Genomic DNA, 21,606 nt, shown 5'->3' on the forward strand with positions numbered 1-21,606 from the left:
TGATGGCAGGGCTGGGTAAAAAGACCCTTTGTTGTCCCTTCTCTGGCTGGCCCCATCAAAAATTCTTACGTGTGTGGGCGATGCCTACAATTTGTAGATATATGCGCTAAATGGACTTGCTGCTATTTTGGGAATTGAGGTTTAACACATCTCTGTTTACCCCAGCACTCCCTGTTTTTAGCTGCTTTTTGAAACTTGCCATACTGCTAGAGTAATGAGGCCCTGGAGCTATTTAGCGGTAAAAACAAAAAATAAATGGTAGGGTTAATGCCCTCGGTTGGCCTCAGATAAAGACAGCAAACCCCTGTTAAGGGGAGGTGCAAAAATCTACCTGGGCAGGTTTTCTCTGGCAGCCAACCAAGTGTTTTGCAACCCTGGGAGGTGCTAGCTACAGTTCTTGGCTCCAAGCCATCCTTGAGGCCTTAAGCTTTTCCACCAGTTTCCCTTCTCAGAAAGGAATGTATTTTCCTGGAAGTGAGGACATAGTGCTGAAATACTTGGCTACATATCAAAAAGGTGGAAGGAAAAAAAAATGAAAACAAAGTTTCTGCACAGAAGGAAACATGCTTACCATTGGGCCACAGGGCCCTTAGGAGCAGATGGTGGGTAACCGCCCCCCCCCCCCGCCTGATCCACTGTGTATGTAGCTAAGTTAATGTGGCCAGTGACTACACATTCCACAGGGCCACTATTACTCGCCCAGAAGCCAGTTCGCCCACTCTGATGGCTTGGGTCCAAGTTGCTGCAGTGAGAAAGCCTTGTTTATGGAAATACCACTCTGCAATGTTATGAACGCTCCAGTTTTATATATACTGTCAATCTAGCTGCTGCGTTGAAGAGGCACTAGGTTAAGGAACTCGCACAGTGCTGTATAGCTATGCCCAGTTGGGGAGTTGTGTAAGACCTGCTGGGTTAGTCAAAGCTGTGCTGTTTTAATGGTGTTATGTGTGCCATCCTTTGTTGAAAACCATACTTCAGTGAAATCAAACTTTATTTAACCACGTTGTAGTAAAGATCTGTCATTTTAAAGGAGTCCAGCTGTTCTAGTAAGCAATGTGCTGGCAATATAGTCTGTAATATGGAATTCTAACTTGCTGTGAAGGCTAGACTCCATCTATGTTGACATCTATCCAGAAAAAAAACTTTCAAATCAGCCACTGTAGTCCTTCAAGCTGCAAAACCATTCTTGCAGGTAAGTAACTTATTTCTGCCTCTATGGCGGTAAGTCACGCCCTCTACAAATACAATGCTGCTAGGTGACCGGCTAGATCTGTAGTGTTTGGGCTTGTGTTCTTCTGTGACATACATGCTTGCCAGCTCACAGTTCCACTCTCGTTTCTTTACTGCAGTGTGGATCTGCAGAGTACATGGCTCCTGAGGTGGTGGAAGCGTTCAGCGAGGAGGCGTCCATCTATGACAAGCGGTGTGACCTGTGGAGTCTGGGTGTCATCCTCTACATCATGCTGAGTGGCTACCCCCCCTTCGTCGGTCACTGTGGCAGTGACTGTGGCTGGGACCGTGGAGAGGCATGCCATACCTGCCAGGTAGGGGCACATGGGACTGGTCGGCATGTGTGGTGGGTGCCTCTTATCTCTCAGGTGTCTAACTCTGATGTTCTGCCTTAACTTCTATTTGCAGAACATGCTGTTTGAGAGTATTCAAGAAGGAAAGTACGAATTTCCTGACAAGGACTGGGCACACATTTCCTTCGGCGCCAAAGACCTCATTTCCAAGCTGCTTCTCCGAGATGCCAAGAAACGTCTCAGTGCTGCCCAGGTGCTGCAGCACCCTTGGGTGCAGGGGGTGAGTCATCTGTACTTCCTGCCTTGTCTGATGCTGTTTTGCTTGCGTGGGAGGGAGCTGCAAGGCTATAAACGAAGATTATTGTTACTAAGAGTGCTACATGTGCCCAGTTCAGATAATGGGGCAGGTTATCTACTGTCAACCTAAAATGTGTTCTTGAAGCAGAAAATGAATTAGCCTCCAGCAAGTTGCATAAAGCATTTCACTTTGATGCAAGAGGATGGAGGGATCTGTTTAGAATTTAGTTTGTGACTGTTTTTATACCTCCAACCATTTGAAAATTATCCCTTTGGTTTAGGTGGGGTCTATCTGTGGAACCAGTGGTGTAGGCTAGATGTTGTGGATATAGCTTACTGTGGTTGCTTTGATGTCCAATGTGTGGGTGGGAAGGGGGGGGGGGGGGTAATCACCAGTTTTTGAGGACAACCACTTGCCTCTATGTTGCATTTATTTACTTAGCAAAATAATTGTAAGGTTTATCTGAACCCATAATATGTTAGTTGCAACTAAACCACTACCATCCTCACAATATCTGCCACACCGAATGAAGCAGTAGGACATGCGCAGAGATTCTTGATGGAGGTGTACCTTGAATCTAACTGAAGTCTCTTTTTTATGTTGCAGTGTGCTCCAGATAACACACTCCCAACACCCATCATCTTACAAAGGTATGTGCTCAGCCTCAGCAGTAATATACATTACAGTGTTTTCTCTGTTACTCAATCACCTGGCCTGTAAGCAGTAAGGAAGAGAAATCTTTTTGGCACTACCTCTAATGCGCTTGAATATCTTTAACAAATTCCAGGACATAATGAATGCAACAAAAAGACTTGTAATCCTCCCAACAACATCTCCTGGTTTCCTCACTTCTTTAGACAAAACTAGTTGACATGTCGACATTTCCAAAAACCCTGAGTAGTCTTCATGGCACGCCACAAAAACTGAATGTAAAGTTACTTTAGCAGATTAGCATAGTGCCAAGTTACTTTCCCACATCTTTCCATTATTAAACATTCATTCATTAACAGGACCCTGACTCCACACTGTTGTGGTTGCGTCGAAAGGATTGGCGCGGTTTATTAGTCCGCATTGCAATATTTGCAGGCCTGGCTAATAAACACCACACTTTTTAATTTACTTTCCCAGTGTGCATCAGAAGGTAAACAACGTTTACCACAAATCTTTTTCCCCGCAGGGAATCACAACGCGGTCGTTACAACGACCGTGTTGTGATTCCGCATACCATTACTCCGCAAGTCGGAACAACGATCTAAAATCCAACACCTTCCCTATTGTCCTCACAGACTGGAGTTGGAATATAAAATTATACTAATCCAACATCCAGCGCCCCCCTCCGCAAGTCATTGTTCCGACTTGCGAAGTAATGGTATGCGGAATAAAAACGCTGTCGTTGTAAAGACTGCGGGATAAAAACGTACATTCGCATCAGAAGAATGTATTTAGTTATGTTTTGCAAAAGCTCAAAATAAATTAGGGTTTGAGGACACTTGCAGAAAAATGTTACCATTCTTGGAGATGGCCCAATATTGTCCATTTGATGCACTACTATAAGCGTGCAGTCACATTTTGACAATTTTTGCTTGTCTGTCTAAAACAGGTTTATCCTTTTGTCTCTTTCTTTAGGAACAGCAGTGCCAAAGAGCTCACCTCCTTTGCTGCAGAAGCCATGGCCGTGAATCGCCAGCTGACTCAACACCAGGAGGACGAGGAGGAGGAAGAGAACCGACCAATCGTCATTAAAGCTACCTCATGTTCCATGCGACTGTCCCCGCCATCCGAATCCAAATTGGCCAAGCGGAGACAGAAGACCTTGTCCGGGAGCCCATCACCCGGCGCAATGGTCGACAGCATGTAAAATCGCACTTTCTTTCCTATTCCCCCTGTCGCTGTCTGTATGTATATGTGTTAAGGGTCTCGGCCCTCCCCTTATTTCTTTAGCTAATCATGTTGGTGCCGATTGCTGGGTCAGTATTTCCTTTCACTGGCTGGTTTCCAAATATTATTGATCCATGCATCTCGGCAAGTCCCCATACCCCTTTTTAAAAGAAGGTTTTTATTTTATGATATTGAGAAAAATTGAACTTGAAGAAAATCCTGCTTTATCTCATGGACATGAAGGGGCAGTCAGTAACTGAACTTCATGGGGGGTTTTGTACTCAAAAAGACTATTTTTGTAAAAATAACAATTGCGTTAGTATTTTCTGCTCCCGTCAAACTGTGAAAGACTTTTGGTCATATTTTCAAAACTGGGTGCATCGGGAGGGGAATGGATAAAATCCATAGAGGGTTGGGGGTTACAGAGAGAAATGTAGCAATTTGTGTATCACCAGTATTGTCACTGCTGGTTGTTGCAAACTTGGGGTGCGAATGGTCATTATTTATGCAAAAAAAAAACCAAAAAATCTACATGCAAAAAAAAAAAATTCATTCCAAAAAAAATCCGAGTGGGGAAAAAAAATGCAAACAAAAAAAATTCTTGACATTTTGTAAGACAAGATTGTTTATGGGAGTGTTCAACCTATGTTCATATGGTTGGGGTCATGAGAGATTTTCAGGATAACTGCGTAAATGATTTTCATTTACATGTATCATTTTATCGCATGAATAATCTCATGATGACGTCAGTCCTCCTTAACCTGCATTGGACATTTTACTTGGACCATGTTTGATAAAAACACTTTCTCCTTGAGACGTGATTCAGATTCCTTCTGCTCTTGAGGGAAGAGTCACAAAAACATGTTCCAAGTTTGCATTTAGTTATAGGTAAGCAAGAGGGACCGCAGAAGTGGAAATTGCATGGGAACAGAAGGCTGACTCCATGTTTGACAGAGCTAGCTCGATGCTGGAGTTTTATACTCCTGTTTCAGGTGTTTTTTTCCACCAAGTCTACCCCGTTTTAGATGTGGTTGATTCTATGAATCTCTGGGAATTTAATTACAAATGATGGATTTCCACAGTTGAAAGATCAGACAGACCTCTGGGGTGAGGTTTGGGAATCTGTCCAACTTCCACCTGTCCGAAAGGGTTTAAGAATTGTTCATAGTTCACTCTCCTGAAAAGTTATTTGTGTAAGATAACTCTGCATCTTGGATGTAGGGATGGAAATAACAATAGTTGGAGGTGGGAGGAACTGCAAAGTAGGGGGTGTTAATAGACAAGTGGTGAGTTATGTTGTTTTTGTTTGGGTTGTAAGTGCACCTGGTCACTGCAGCATGGGGATGCCAAACCGTCAACCTCGGTCAAGCACACCTCCTGCTTTCAGATCGAGTCATGTACCATTTCCACACAGTCGGGACACATGCAATTTGCTACACTAGGTTTGTAATCAACACTTTGTATTTAGTCAGATTCCACTGAAGGCGTCAGCAGAGCCCTTTGACGTTTGGGAAGTTCAGAAGGATGTGGTAGGGAACTAGGATTGGCCCGTGCAGGTAAAAGCAGTGGGGTGGGGGAGACTTGACAGACAACGGAAAATTAAATATTTTATTTCATTTTCCCTCGTCTGTCGAGCCTACCTCACAGACTGCTCTTACCTGCATGAGTCGCTCCTGCAGGGAATGGCAGCCATCTCCCCTCTCTCCACCCGCCGTAAGCTTTTCAATGTGAACCGCATGCTGTGCAGTATCCAGCAATGTAGTGGTTCAGTCTAGAAGTGTATCTTAAAATGGAAACAATTTACCAACAACTTAAAGCTACAGGCTTCATTTCGCCTGGTGGCGTATGATACTAGTAAGATGGCGGCATCTTGCTGTTGCCAAATGAGAGCACGCCCAGATGAATTTACTGGACGGTCTAATCTCCATGTTCTGTTTCTGCAATTCAGCACTTAGCGGAAAATTGTTTTGCTTGGTACAGTATGAATGGTCACTGAAACCATGGATCATTGGACTGAATTTAAAAGCCCCCCTGCTGCACGATTCCGCAACCTGGCGCCTAGTTTGAGAAGTGTTGAATCCATGTTCAGTGGTGCTGAAAGGCCCTTAAATATTTCAGGATTTTCTTCGTTTTGATTGCTCATCTCTTGTAAAAAGTGAAAGCTTGGCAGCAGGGATTATGTCATTGGAATCCGGGACCATTAACCTAATGGTATGCGTGCACGCTGCACTGTCCCCAATCTCCACAATTCAAGTGGCAAAGCAGGAAGGGGACTAGCCAAACCCTAGGGAAGTCCAGGTTTTGGAAGAACCTGATGTTGACCAGTTTGAATTTAGCAGTGTCGTGGCGGTTCTGAGCCCGACATATCCCAGGTGGACTTTCTAAGGCAATTCCAGAAAGCAGAATAGAACAAAACATTTATGACAAGACTCCAGGCAGTCAAAAACTTGTGTTGGGCTGGTCCATGATAATTGTGCATCCCTTCCTCGGCCTGGATTCCTGGTGTTTCTGGAGCAATCTCATCTGTCTTCATAAACCTAGTGCTATCTAGCATAGTATTGGGTGGAGTGCACACAGTGTGGGAATACATTTGAAGGCCCCCCCCCCCCCCCCCCTTCCCCATACAGTGCAATACCTGCACCTTCTGCACATCTAGATTGGTGTGGACTTTATGCAAGCTGTGTTCACCTGTTAAGAACACTATCACAACAAGAATATTTTAGATCTACAAACGTAGCGATAAAAATACACAGAGGTACCCAATATTATTTACCACTGCATTTTCTCTGCTTTGTATTTAATGCAGGATGAAAAATTAGGGCGGGAGAGAGTGCTGTGCAATATTGGGGCGAAGGGGCTTCACCATGGGACTGGTAAACCTCAGGCTGCAATAATCATACCAGTGGCACCTTACAAGCACCACAGTTAAAAGCGGCAAACTCTGCCTGCCGGAAGCAGTTGTAATCTCTGATGACGTGCATGCAGCTGGTCATCTTTATTATATCTTTTTACTCTTCCGTGAAGGTTTCTTAACGTTTTCAGTAAAAATAAAAACAATAACATTCTTAATTTTGTTTTTTAAAAAGGGGCCAGTGTTCTATTTGGTTTTTGTATTTTTTTTTCCATTATGACTTGGATCTTTTGGACAGCCACAAGATTTATTCTAATTTCCAACCACAAGCAACGGTGAAAGCTCCTCTCACCCCACTCGATTATGCGTTCCTTAGAATGTACAGGGGTGGGTCCGAAGGCTCATGATGGTGCAGCAATAGACAAAAATGAATTTTGGAGAACTATATATTGGTACCACTGAATAAAGTTGCCCATCCTCAGAGTGACCACCAAAGCTCCCAACAAAGGAATTTGCTAGTACAAAATTGTACCCAATCAAACATTGGTAGATTTCTTGCTTTTTTTTTTAAACTCACTTGTGAAGAGAGAATGGTCATTTGGGAGATAGCAGTAAACATTTCTCAAAGTTGGAGAGACTTAATGCAACAACAACTCTTACGGACAATGGTGCAATCCACGCCTACTAATGGGTCAGAAAGGTGCCCTCTGTTGGCGGACCTGTGCCTTGAAGTGCATCCATTTGCCGGACTTAAGGTTGTCACTTAATTAATTTCAAAGATGATACGTAGCCGTCTCATACGTTAGGGGCGCACTGTAGCCCGCAAATCTCTAAAGCTGAGATATGGCCGTCTTTTTAACTTTTCAGGAGGACAGGGCAACCCTGTGTTTTATTTAGATTGGTTTTTAAGTCGCACACACCCAACCTCTTACATTTCTGCGTAACATCCCAATACAAGTAAAAAAAGTTCTGGTCAGCCAAGATCTCTCCCAGTTTTCTTATAAGCTAGTTTGCTCTACACTTGTGCACACAATTTCTCCCCCTTGTGGGGACCGGGAGCAGGGCATGTGTATTGTACTCGGGGTTGTCGCGACTGGACCCGTCTTGGGTTGTTTCCAGCGCGCGTTACATTGTTGTTCTTGTTGGAAGATGTGCCCTCCCTTATGAGACTTGTATATATTTTCTTTCCGGGAGGGGATATTGGTAACTTTTGCAGGGACGAGGAGCCTCTGAAAATTAAACAGCTGCCTCTTTCACCAAGTGTACCTTTGGTTCTCAAACAGTTGTTGACTTGCTCAGGATCCATTTTTGCACTCTTTTCCTGCGATATGTCATTGCAAACGAGCATGTCGTTTACATTCTGTTTAATATGTCTTTGCATACTGGGAACTGTAGTTGATGTTACGGTCATTTGAAGCAATTGGAAATGTCTAAAAATGTGTAAATAGAAAAGTTACAAGATTGAAAAAGTGGCTTCCCTGTGACATGGAGTCTTATGGCAATCCGAGACATGTTGCTTACAGTGGAAGAGATGTTTTCAAATATTCATAATGTTCACAGAATCATTGCAAGATGCATTTCCTGTAAACAAAAGATTTATCCCAGAACACCTACTCACTTACTGTAAATCGCTGCCTGCGGCCTTGGTTACACATGTACTGTCTGGCTAATGTTTTTGGACTGAGAGGAGCACAGTTGCACTCAAATCACCTCCCCATGTAGTTTTTCTCACATGTACCTAAACAGGACTGTTGTCCAGGGCACGTGGGAAGGACATTTTACGCACAATAGGATGCTCTGGAGCAGTTGCCCAAATCTAAGCTCTTATTAACCGGTTCCTTTATGTGGCTTGGAAGGAATCCCGTTGACCAGCGTTTCTCTTTCGAAGCAGACGCTCATTTGGAGAATTGATGCATCTCGCTTTTTGTGGCTGCCAGGTTTTGTTGATCAACATTGTTGAATTTAGAGAGGAAATAAAATAAGACTTGTCCCACTGTTACACTAGCCTGCCTAAGCTGTTCGTGGTTTTAGTCTCGGACAAAAAGAAATATAAAAATTCAAGAACGCAGGCTTCGGCACCAGCATCATCCCGAAGGTGTGACTTTTTGTATCCAAAGGGGGCTCCGTGATTTGAGGGGGAACTTTCTGTGTCGAGGTGAAGCTTCACCTGACACTTAGTGGGCAGGGAGGGTGAGTGTAGGGTTTTAAAGAGGTGGCCTGCCCTCAGTAGAAGTCATTGAGAGTGTTGTTTTGATCATAGAGGCACAGGCACCGACGTGTTGTGCCCGTGTACGCCGGTAAGACCCATACCAGATCTACACGTTCCGGCTTAATAACAACTCGGATCCGTGCTTGGTGGTCTGTGTAATTTTTTAGAAGGAAGCGAGCCCCTCCCTGAAAACCTAAGTAAAATGTTCTTGAAGAGTCAACGCACACTGTTAAATTTCCATTAGAAGGCCCCCTTCATTAAACGTTGCGACTTCAGTGTCTTAGAGTGGTACTTGCAGTCTTGTATGTAAATATTGTCAAACGTGCACACTTCGCTATTAAGTGGCCTTGGCAACAGGTGGTGCTTAAAGAACCATAAATACTTGAATAGGTTTTTGAAGGTGGGACATTATAATTGCAGCAATAAGCCACAGTGTTAGTCCAGTATTGATTTCAGTAACTGAAGGGGCATTATTCCTTGAAATTAGTGCCTCCATGTGATTGAACGTTTGGGAGCATTTAATTATATTTTTGGCAGGAGATTGAATTCAGGTCTGTGTAGGTAAAGTTTGGCACAAAGGGTGTTGTGGTTGCATGTCGAGAATCACGTGTCAGCTGCTGATAGCCTCTGCCCATGAAAGTGTAAGTGGTCTTTCTGTCTTGTTATAGCAATGACACAGGCTGACACACCTGGTGGGCACTTTCATATATTTCCATTATGTTGCTAGTGTAGGGAAGCAGGAAAAAAACAGAGGGGAACCACCCATAACCTCTTCCATGCTCATGACGTCTCCCGGCCGCCATGAGTCACGATGGGCGTGTGCAGACGACGGCCGGGAGACTTCATGACCACGCCCGCGATCGGAATGTCAGCACTACGGGAGTGCTGCGGCGGAATTTGCGCCGCAGCGAAGAGGATAAACAAGAGGTAACACCCTTGTGGTGTTCTCACGTTGCCTCCAGTGCACCTGGAGCTGTGAGCTCATCGCCCTGAGGTTTAGCATCTATTGGTGTGGTGTATTCTGAAGTCTGACATGATGCAGGCGAATGGGACGTTAAAATGGTTGATGTGCTCAGTGGCCTAATATTAGCCTCCTGCAGACCCCGCGACGGCAGGGGCCCTGAGCTTCAGAGAGTCCCCTTCTGGCACTGTGCATTGGGGCCTGAGAGCTTGCGTGGGGAGCCCCCTCCGTGTACTTTGCCGGGGGGGGGGGGGGGGGCTCCCGTCAAGTTTTGTTATGCCATTGGCTGCGTTGTTTCCACAGCTGCAGTACATTTCTGTGTTCATGCAGCTGTGATGAAGAATGGCGAGATAACATGTATGTCCGGCTAAGAGTGTAAAAAAATGACCTTGGCTGAGAATGTACACATAGTATTTTGTAAAGTAATCAACATCTGGTAGCCACAAACTGTTGCTTATTGTTGACAATCTGATAAGCTCTATCAATGTCAGTCTTCAAAAGAATACCTCAGAGAATTTTGTAAAAATATGTTTTTAAAAATCGAGGGACGACTATTGACTTGAGGGGGACAATGAGTCAAAGTGCTTGTAGCTAGCAGGAGCTACAGGACAAAAGTGAAAGGGATCATTCTTAGATGGCTTAAGGACGGGCGCTCCTCGAACACCACCACAACAGCCAGTTACGAGATGTAGTTACAAGCTTAATCTCCAGATACTGATTGTAGGTGAAATCTAGCCCCTAACCACTTTTGAAGTAGCCCTCCCATGAGGAAATGAATACTACCCATGCAAGTGTTTTGCTGCTTAATTTAGGACTTGAGATGCCGGGCCTCTCACGCCGAGTGCCTTCCTACAGCACTTGAGGTCAGATCTAGTTGGATCTCGACAGTATGTTAAGTTTAGTCTCTCTCACAAAGACCCTAAAGGTATATGATGTCGGGAGGGTGAATCACCTGCTACAGATACGGGTGGGCCTATAGGAACCAACCCTGGGATCTTTTACAGGCAGCTGGTGTTAGAGCTTTGGCTTGTTCTGCCCAGACTTTATAGCATTGGAAGGCACCGCCTACCCTTCAAAACACTTAATACTCCCCTGTTTCACCAAAATATACATACAAAGCGCTTTATCACCATGGCAGGGTTTTAATGCTATATAAATGCACTTAACATACTATGGGTTCTGTGGCAAGTCCAGCAGGCATGTCGGTATCTAAATTTCCATAGAGCCCAGTTTGCCTCTGAATTTTGGTAGTTTAATTTCTGGTAAAAGCACATCGTTGCCATATATTCCTTGTAAATGTGTTTTCTGTTGACTGGGAAATGCTAGCTAGCTAGCCACCAACTGTGATTACATCTGTCGGTAAAATTGAAGCACTAAGTTTGGTTTGAGGTCTTCGGATCAAAAAAAAATTCCCTGAACAAGCTATAAAAATGCAAGCTACAGTCTAGCTAGCGCTTCCATTGTTGTGGGCACACATAGGCGATTTCATGTTGTTGCCTGCATTTGCCATTAAAGACAAGAGTAACATGGAAGAATGAATATTAATGTTGGTGACCATCAAAATTAATGTTTTTCACTCTGTCTCATATTCCCTTCAGACGGGCTGGGGGAAAGGAGTGTGTCCTAAGGTTTACATTGCAATGTCGGTTTTTTTCTCTCTCTCCAATGACTATTAAAAGTCTTTCTGCAAACTGAATTCATTCCTTGTTTATTCCCCTTTTACGCTTACTGAAATCGGGGAGGTGGCAATGGAAGACTGCCAAAAAAAAGCTGGTTCCACGCTAGTACGTGTAATAAATGCACTGTCGATTTTGTACATCTGAAGCCTCTGGGAATTTTGTGTCTGGGGGTCAGTTGTAAGAGAAGAAAAAGAAACTGTTTAAAAAAAACAATATAAAAAGAAAGAAAAAAAATAAGCACTTTACTGTTTGTATCAGGCATCTGATACGGTTCCACTGGGAAGTTATTTCCTTTCCGTAATGCCGTGGATACCACATTTTTTTGTATTCTGTTTTGTAAGAGTTAAATAAATGCTTTAAAACAGGTTATGGATGTCCTTTTGTCTTTTTTCTTACGAATGATGTCCTGTAGTTTTTAAAAAGAAGTTCCACCTGCATTTCACTCAACAATATGTCAAAAGGATGATTCCTCTTTTTAAACAAGCATTTGCAATGCAATAGGTTTCGCATATACAGACTAAGCTATTGGCACTGTAAATGTCAAACTTAAATTCTCGCAAATGTGAAACCTATTGAATTTCAAATATTGTTTGTTTCCAAGTGCCCCATGCCACGCTTGCAACTAATAGAGGCCACGACCATTTCTTTAGACGAGCTGCATCTAAAGAAAGGGGTGTGGCCTCTATTAAGTGAAAGTGGCATGGGACACTCAAAAACATCCCACAAAAAAAATATTTGTAAAGCAATAGGTATCGCATTTGCAAGAGTTTAAGCTATTATCATTTACAATGCCAATAGCTCAAACTCTTCTAAATGCGAGACCTATGGTATTCTAAAGAAGTGGCCGCCACTGTCTCGGGCTGCTTGGAAGTGAAAGCGCGCATGGCACGCCTAATGTTGCTGCAAAACACGTCGTGCCTGCAGTAAGTCAAAACTCACGTAAGAAATAGTGCTTACAGACTAAATAAGATGTACTGTGCAACAACAGAAGTAAAAGGCCCAGACCTCATGGGAGGGTACAAATAAAAACAAGGTGGTACTAACAAGCCGATTACCGAATCAGAAGCCAGCATTCATAAGGGACAAAGACACACGCCAATGAAAAATATGAGCGGAGAGTCGGCCGAGCTTCAAGTGGATACTCTAATACAGCATGCCTCGCAGAGCAGTGCATGCGCTGCCCAGGCTCGACCTAAATCAGCCTTACGAACCACAATCCCTTCATGTTACTAAGATTAAAAAAAATAAAAAAGAACCTTAAAAGGTCACACACTTAAGTATCACGCTCTTAAGAATCCTAAACATTTGTACCTTTCTGTAAGATGGTCCGATCCACAACATTTATTTTTGATATCCCTCCAACCTTTTTGGAAGAAACAACTGTTCCTCTTAACAAGGACTTCTTGGTAACTGTCTATAATGTAACACAGAGTAGACCAAACAAGTAGGTTATTTGCATGTACTAACACTAGGAGAGGTCACAAACAACATGCAAACACTGCTCAGGACTACAATATACAGTGTACGCTGCTCAAGGGCAAAATGGTCAAGAATGGTTTTAAACTAGATATGCAACGGCTGTACCCTGAAATGGGTGTCAGGCTCAGAAATAGATCGTCTTTTAAGTAATTATATATGTCACATGAAGTCGGTAATCTGGGGATACACTGGAAGGCTGCGCCAAGATGCCACACTGCAGCAGTAACTGAACTATGGTCAGTAGTAAGAAGAGTCAACGTGATTGACTCCAGAGTAAGGATAACAGGTCAATGAAACAGAGTTCACCAGCTTATAAAATGATTAGGTGCTTTACCGACAGTGGTTTGGAATGGGGGCCGAGCCACGTATCGGAGCTTAATGAGAGGGAAGGACAGGACGGAGTCTCACAATGGAGGCATTGAGTGGTCATGTAGGCCATCAGTCCCGCCCGGCCTGGCACGGAGATGTGACAAACTAAATGCTGACATAAGGATTGCACGTGGATAATGTTTATGGCCTGACCCCACGCTACACATGGAGATGTAGCGATAGCCTCAGTTGTGAGCTGGGGGGTAACTCTGGAACAACGTACCCCCCTCAGTGAAGCAGGCCGTACACAGAGATATGACGATAGCCGCGGTGATGACGTCGGTGGTCACTGGGGAACAGTATATGCCCTCTGACCGTCCAGGCTCAAAGATGCGACAATAGCCTCAGCTCTGACGTGCGTCACTGGGAACAATGTCTCCACTCTGCACAGTTGTCTTTATTTCGGGCCTTACAGTGGTTCCTTGGACGATGGGCTGGGCGGTCTCTGGGCACGACCTTTGACATCCTCAGACGTGGGGATTCGGCGTCGCTCTGTGCCGAGCCCCATCTCTTTAAAAACAAGCATTTACAATGCAATAGGTCTCGCAATTACATTATTTTGAGCTAATGACATTGTAAATGGCAATGCCTTTAAAAAAATTAAAAGGCATTGTTATTTACAATACCAAAGGCAACACCTATTGCATTGCGCGGTGTCCGTGAAGACGGTGCCGTGCTTATTAAAGTTGGTGGACTTGACTCCGTACAGTACGATACGCCCCTAAAAAGCAATCATCTATATTAACCTGCAAGGGCCTTCGCTGGGGATGGTTTCAATGATATGTTTGCAACGAAAACAAGCATTGGCATAGCCAATAGGTCGCGCCTTTGGGACCTTATAAGTGTTTAGCCATGCAACAGTTGCATAACTAAACTCTTATTATGGTCCCAAAAGCGAGACCTATTGGCTATGCCAAGCGGCCGCAAAAGTGAAAGTGATCGCGATCAAACGTGAAAGTGATCGCGATCAAACATCAAAGCGGCCGTGCGGTCGCTAAAGTGAAAGTAATCGCGGTAAAAGGGGCGTGCGCGCACATGCACTGTAGCCCTAGGCTGGCCTGGTAGCACTTTTTGGAGCCCTCTCAATAAGTTTCGCCAGACCAGCGCATGCGCTGGATCAGGCGAGACCTAAAACGATGTGAGGAAAGGTCTAGCAAAAGGCTTTTTACAAAACGGTTAGTTTTAGTTAATATTACCCGACGTATTTATGTATTTTTAAATATTTGTTCCCGTTACAACAAAGATTCACTGGGATTTGGGAGAACACCACAGGATTTCTTGTGAAAATGTTCGCGTGATACCCCTCCTGCCCAACCGCGCAGTGCCTAGAAGTTCGGAAGGCATTTTCCTTGGATCTCCGGGCCGGGATGGACGCCGCTTGCTTCCTGTGGATTTGGGGCTTTGCCCTTCTGCTGCCGGTGGAGACCCGTGCGGCCAACTTCCCACACCGCTACAATCTCGTTATCAACTGGTCCATTGTATCATTTGCATTTTTCTTCCACCCTCCACAGCATACAGGCTGGGGCAATGGAGCAGACCACTGAAACCATTGGCTGATTTCACTGTTCGTGGTGGTATTCTTTTCTTTCATGAGGAGCACTTCGACACACAAAGTAGTTCCCTTCTGTGCCAAGAGTTACAAAGGCAATGTGTGCTTTCTGAGTCCAAAATGTATTTTTTGTTCTCAGTTGTTTAAACAAAAATATTGGCGAGTTTCTGGCCCCTTACATGACAAAAAAAAAGTTTCATAAAAACCATAATAAAAAAACGTTGGCAAACCCAAAAAATTTGGCAGCCAGAGCAGTTGGCTTTTCCAATGCTTTTCTTTCCTGTCCAAGATCTCAGAGGTCAAATCTCAACAGTAAAACGTGCACAGAACGACATTGCTGTGATCTGGCGCAATAATCGTAGCAGATTTGTTCAAAAGCGATTGCAGTTTACAAAACACTGATATGTGATGCATGGGCAATGAAGGACGTGGTTACCAATTACAAACCAGGGACACTTGCCAAACCGGGGAGGAGGATCCCCACATTGTGACAGTAAAAATATTAAAGTGGCTCCCTCCGTTTCCGATAACTCTTGGTGCGGAAAATACCGCAGCCGGGATTTTGTGATGAGTAACAGGTGCCATGGCAAAACGACAATGGATAACTTCAGATGAAAAAGTTAGTGATAAAGTCGTCTTCGTAGTTATTTCTAAATTTCGGAAATTCAATGAGATACCGTGACATCATCCGCATGCCACATATCAATTAGGTACTCAAGATAGGTAAATGAACAGACCAGGGCGATAGACAACGGTACTGCAGACCGTAAGCAACAAACAGAGCACAGTCTAGTGTATTCAGTAATGAAGGACCGATTCTGACACCTCACATCCACAGGAAATAGTGCTCACTAATCTGGAGGGCCAATGCAAACCATCTATGTGCGAATGTAGACTTGCATAACGTGAACCCAGCTGGTAAGTAACTGATAGCTAAGCCTTGGGAGGGCCGGGCAGATCAGGAACGCGCACAAGGTGGAAAGGGGTAGGTGGGTGGATGGCGTTCTCTTCACGTAAAACCTAGGTAGTCAACGTTCTTATCTAATGTTGAAGCTTCACTACCCCTTGTTTCAAAAGAGCCGCGCTGCCCGCCATTCATAAAAAGACATGAACAACGGTGGTAGCCAGGTTCGTTTGCAGGTAACAAGCACAGGGCTAACCAGTGTCAAACGCCACCGCCCTTCAACTCACCTCTGGCTACCCCCCCAGCCCACAGAATAAGTGCCTAAAAGATTTCCATGTGCCAGGGAGCAGGAAATTTGGATGCGCTTGGTTTGCCATTTCGATTTAAATAATCTTAATTTCCCCCACCCCCTTCGCACCAGCCGCCCACAGCGTCACAGCTCACAGTGTAAAGCAGAGACTGCTATTAGGTAAGCGGAGCACCCTGCCAACCCCCCCCCCCCCCCCGTGCAGAGCGCAAGCAAGCAAAAGAGGCACAGTAAATGAATACGCGTCCTGGGTTACGAGATTACTAAAGGACATTGGCTCAAACCAGAACCAGCAAACCCCCCCCCTGTTGAAGGACAGGGTTTCAGGAGGAATGACAGCGCTTGCTGAAGGCGAGCAGGGCTGAGGCTTCCACAAGACACTGTAAACAAGCGCTCGCCATTGCGGGAAGGCAGCCGCTTGTTTATATTTGCATCGCGCCTTCACTTAAAGTGAAAGCGCGATGCAAAAATAAACATGCGGCTGAGTGAACAAAGATGGCCCCCTAATAAAGATAAGAAATTGCCGACCGCGGCAAAGCAGACAAGCCAGTCCGGATGGCCGGACGAAAAGGCGGCAACAAAAACACCTAATTTTCAATGTCAGCCCACCGTTTAGCATAAATGGTGACGCCAGCCAGACCGCGGCAAAGCAGACAAGCCAGTCCGGATGGCCGGACGAAAAGGCGGCAACAAAAACACCTAATTTTCAATGTCAGCCCACCGTTTAGCATAAATGGTGACGCCAGCCAATGGAAATAAGGGGCGGGGTTTCAAGACCCCTTCTCAAATCTACTCTCTCACTTTATGTCTCGCCGAGCGAACAGCGCATGCGCTGCAACGCTAGGCGAGACCTAAAAAATGGTCATTCCGGACTTGTGTGAAAGGAACAATTCATAGTGCCCAGCAGAGGTACGCTGGTAACCCCTGAATAAATGAGCAGAAGTGAGACTTGGGGGCACAGGGAGCGTCCTACAGGCGTTGGGTGCCCCGTGTGACGACGGCATGCAAATTATGTACAGGGGTCGCCAAAACTTTGAGCACTGCCTAGTCCGAGAAAAGGTTTTTTTCAGACTCTGCCTCCTGTTCACCAACAAGCATTGGTAAAGCCGATAGATCTCGGCTATTCGAAATCTATTGGCTTTCTTAATGTTTTTTTGTGGTGTGACGGGAGGAGCAAGCAGGTCGGGGAAGATTACATGGGCCAACAACAATGGGGCAGGGCGTCACTGCGTAAAGAAAATTAAAAGCATAATTTTAAAAAGCGCCTCCGTGGCATAGTGGTTTTTTTCTAACTTTATATTTTAGTTTTCATTATATTTAAGCTGCAATGTGCCATCGTTGACCGCATCATAGCGCTTTAAAAATAAAAAACGTTCAGCCATGCTGCTGCACAACATGGATTAAGAAAACAAGCCGTCGCCATTGCTCGAATGAAAAAAAAAACGCTTAGCCAACTAATTGAAGGAGACAGTATAACGCCACAAATAAAAGATCCAGTCCTGATGGGCAGTCCCAAAAGGAGACAGGGCAGTAACAAGGAGGAACTAAGAAACCTCCATCAATCGGAAGCCAGCATTTACCATGGACAATGACACCAGCCAATGAAAAATATGGGCGGGGATTCCACACCACTTCTAAAACATACCCTAATACAGCATGCCTCGCAAAGCGAGCAGCGCATGCGCTGCAACACTAGGCTCGACCTACAAAAGAACATTCTGAGTTTTTAATGTGTTTGGAGTGGACCTCTACTAATTTTTAGATTATCAGTGTTTAAACAGAATGTATTTTTATTGTTAGATTACAGCTAAAGACATTATATTTGATGGCTTTTGACTTTTAAATTGTATCAAAAGATGTACGCTGGGACTACTCCAAGATTTGCAATTCAGTCTGAATTTGACTTGACAAATTCCATTTTACAATCGCAATTTCTGTATCCTGCTATAGATTCTTCAGCGGAAGATTGGATATCTACATATTTCTGCCAATTCACTGCATGTGCAATGATCAAGCTATTGAAGGCAATGCCTGTGGATGCATACTTTTGTTCTACATTTTAAGTGCTGCAAACTTAGAGGGGATATGCGCGAATTTCTAAACTATGCATTTGTATTTTTCGATACAAGGTAGGTCTCCTTATTTTTAAATTTTATTTTCAGTTTCAGTGATGAACACGTTTTAGTGTGGAATAGGCATCAATCAGCCTTGGTAAAACACTTCTTTGGACCCAAAATATAATTGGGGGGCAAGGAGCTCCCTTCAGACAATAAGGTTGATGAGACTAGAGACCCAGTTCATTGCTAACGCCTCCAAAGAGGCGCTGTGCCATGTCATGCTTTCAGCCAATCTGGGAATTTTAGAAGTCAGCACATTTCATTCTACATCTTGTTTTGATTTCACATTGTGAGCTTGCGGGGGATTTACAAATCCCTTCAAACTGTTGGATATAAAGTCAGAACTGTTTGATGTAGACACAACACTTACGGGCACCTTACGTATGCCCTGGTCTTGTACCTGGAAACCCTCACGCCATCTGCAAAAAGAAGTGCGGTGCAAATCAGGATACTATGCTCGATTATGTTAGCAATACTCCATTCCTTCATCCATACACCCGGATTTACCAGGAGATTTCAACTGCTTTGACCATCTGGAACCCAAGGGGGAAACTTGAAAAATTGGAACGGGACCGGTAACTTTTACCGTACCATTTAAAACATATAATGGGGGCTTCTGTCAGATATTACACTTTTCAAGAACCATCTATGAAGGGGTACAATGAGATAAAATGGTTCCCTATTATTTTTTTGCTAAAATGTGTTTCCCTCAGCCACTATAATTAGATTGAGTTATATGGCAATGGAAAAATATAGATACTAGTTTTTTTTCTAGTTATACAACCCGGCTCATAAGTTAGGTTTAAACAGCTAAGTGAACTTTCAAGATGTTTAAGGCAGTTTTTATAATGTGAAAAACAATTTCCCTATAGTGGAAGGAAAGGTTTTTAAAATATAAAAAAAAAAAGAAAAAACGCTATTTAAAACAGCAACACAATTTCTCCAGTATTCATCGGTTCAAAATTAATAACTTTGAAGTAAGTGTTTTTAATGGTAACTGGACACCCGACTATATTAATGTAGACAAGCTTTTACTAATAACGGTTAACAGTGTAAAGGTCTTCGTGGGTTCATTTGCTGTGCATGATTCTGCAATCTAGTGGTTGAGAAAAGGCTTTTAACTCAATTATGCTAATGGAGAGAAAGAAAGCCATTATTACCATGTCAGGTCATTGGAAAGAGAAGAAGTTTTCCAGTTTTCACAACAGCTAGGTTGTTTTACCTAAATAGACTATGAAAATAAATTTATATAAAAATATGTTGTGTAGAAATAAAGGTAAAAACAATAGGTTACATTTGGAGAAAAAAAATGATGTAAAAATGTTGAAAAATTATTTTTAGAATTCTTTTTTTTTTTTTTTTAGAAAGAAATGTTTTAGGAAAATTATTTTAGCCCATGAAAAGCCTCCCCAACTAGCAACAACAATCTACTGTAATGTCCACGATTCAGAATCCCCCAATATAGTTATTCTATCCTACTAATTTGTTGTTAGTTTGAGCTTTGGTCACTTCAGAATGTACAAAATATTTCTTATACAGATAATATTACACTTGGGTGTAAAGAACATGTAATCTACTGAAATAACCAAAGAATTCATGATCAAAGACTTAAAGTTTTGTTCCCAAAAAGCAGGGTCAATGTTCTAGAAAAATATTTAGTTCTGCAGTTAAAATAGAGGTTACCTGCGTCTTGTCTTGATTGAATATATAGCCGGAGAAACAACCAAATCTGCTCGCCTCCTTTTAAATTTCAGTCAGGGCAGCCCTTGGATCTGGGGTAACGACTGCCAATTTTGTTCGCCATCGCTGATGACAGATAGGAAAGGTTGCTGGATTATTTCTTATGCTCCTGGATCAACGGATCAGTATAGAGAGCAAACAATAATGAGGAGCATGGGCATCCTTGCCTTGTGCCACGCTGTCTCACCACTGGCTCGGAGTAACCCCCCATCAGTGAGATCTTAGACCCTGGGTTCTGATACAGAGATTTCACAGACTTCAAAAACCCTGGTCATATACCTCTCTTTGCCATAACCGCTTAAAGATGCGACCAGAAGACCCTATCAAACGTCTTTTGTGCCTCGAAAAGTATTAACACCATAGGGTCTGCTGATGTTCTGGCCGCATCAAAAAGACTGCTAACCTGGCAGATATAGTCGATTGTGCCCCTACCCCGGATAAATCCATGCTGCACAGGGGAAACTAGCTGACTAATGATTGCTGATAATCGCATCAGCATAATGGGGCAATATGATCCTAATTCTTGGGCTGGTTTATTTTTCTTAGGAAAGACTACTATGTTGGACAAGGCCCACGAATCAGGTTGGTCTATCCCCCTCTGGACCGGTCAAAACAAAATCATGCATTATACACATTAAGGATGGCCGAAAAGGTCTTATTTAACTACCGCAGTATATAATCCCTCCCAACTGCCTTCCCTGACTTTAAACTAGAAATGACCATCCCAATTTACTCCTGAAATAGGCAGTTCTAAAGACACCATATCCTCTTTTAGCGTTTCACATAAAACTGAGTCCATATATCCCCAATATGCTCAACTATCTCTCTCAAATCAATAGTATACAACTGCTGATAGAACCTCTGAAAAGCCGCCCGTATTTCTTCTGAATCAGATAGTACACCATATGGGGATCACAAATTTCCATTATCTGCCCCATAACAGTAAATTGTATTGTTCGACCTGCCAAAAATTGTCCCACCCTTCCACTGTATTTGTAAAAGTTTGTCTCCACACAGTATATTTGTCTGCAGCTTTTCTTGCAGAGTTGTCTATAATTGCAGCTTTAGCAATTGCCACTTTCAATTGTGCAGAGTCAATCTCTGACCCTGATGATACTGCATTCATCAGGAGAGTTTCTGACTTTGCCAGTCTCATATAAATCAAGCGTATGAGACTTCTCTTTCCTTTGGCGTTCCAAGCTAAACCTCAATGTTATTAATGGGGAAATTGGTGTTTGTGGATAGACGGTGGTTGACGCTGCAGTTTATCTGGGTGTTAATATCTGAAAGAAACACGTTCGTGATAGATTCCTTACCTTAAATTTATCCCCAGGCAGCAGACTGGATCCGGAAAGTTTTCGTCAGCAGCACCCCTGAGCGTCGGAAGGTGGTGTTGTGAGGCTCCGCGTCAGTCGTCGGCATCGTGGTCGCCGAGATGACATTGCTGCAGCTACTTAGACGCCGCCCTAACGCGCGGACGTCAGTTCTTGCTTTCTACGCGCCAGCAAGCGCAGATCCGGAGAGAGCGGTACCCCCAGTCACTTTTTTGAGTTTTTTCGAGGCAATTTGTCTCTATTTTTTGAGTCAATCGACTCCTGGAGCAGTAGGGATGCCCGGTTTCAAGACCTGCAGGGACTGTCATCGCATGATGTCGGTGACGGACCCCCACCGCATGTGTCTTTACTGCCTGGAGCGCGACCACGACCCCAAGTCGTGCTCAGACTGCCGGGCCATGGCGCCGA

General features: G+C 43.8%; 1 protein-coding gene across 1 annotated transcript in view; it reads left to right on the plus strand.

Annotated features, from left to right (window-relative positions):
• The window catches only part of MKNK2 (MAPK interacting serine/threonine kinase 2), a 39,194-nt gene extending 32,426 nt beyond the window's left edge, over positions 1–6,768 (plus strand). The window contains exons 11-14 of the mRNA XM_085636827.1: positions 1,350–1,544; positions 1,639–1,803; positions 2,428–2,471; positions 3,448–6,768. Coding sequence (XP_085492953.1) covers positions 1,350–1,544; positions 1,639–1,803; positions 2,428–2,471; positions 3,448–3,679 — 636 coding nt within the window. The 3' untranslated portion in view covers positions 3,680–6,768. The remainder of the gene's footprint in view (positions 1–1,349; positions 1,545–1,638; positions 1,804–2,427; positions 2,472–3,447) is intronic.
• Positions 6,769–21,606: the final 14,838 nt, after the last annotated feature.

This window comes from Triturus cristatus, chromosome 12, assembly GCF_964204655.1.
Source record: "Triturus cristatus chromosome 12, aTriCri1.1, whole genome shotgun sequence".
NCBI classification, from domain to species: Eukaryota; Metazoa; Chordata; class Amphibia; order Caudata; family Salamandridae; genus Triturus; species Triturus cristatus.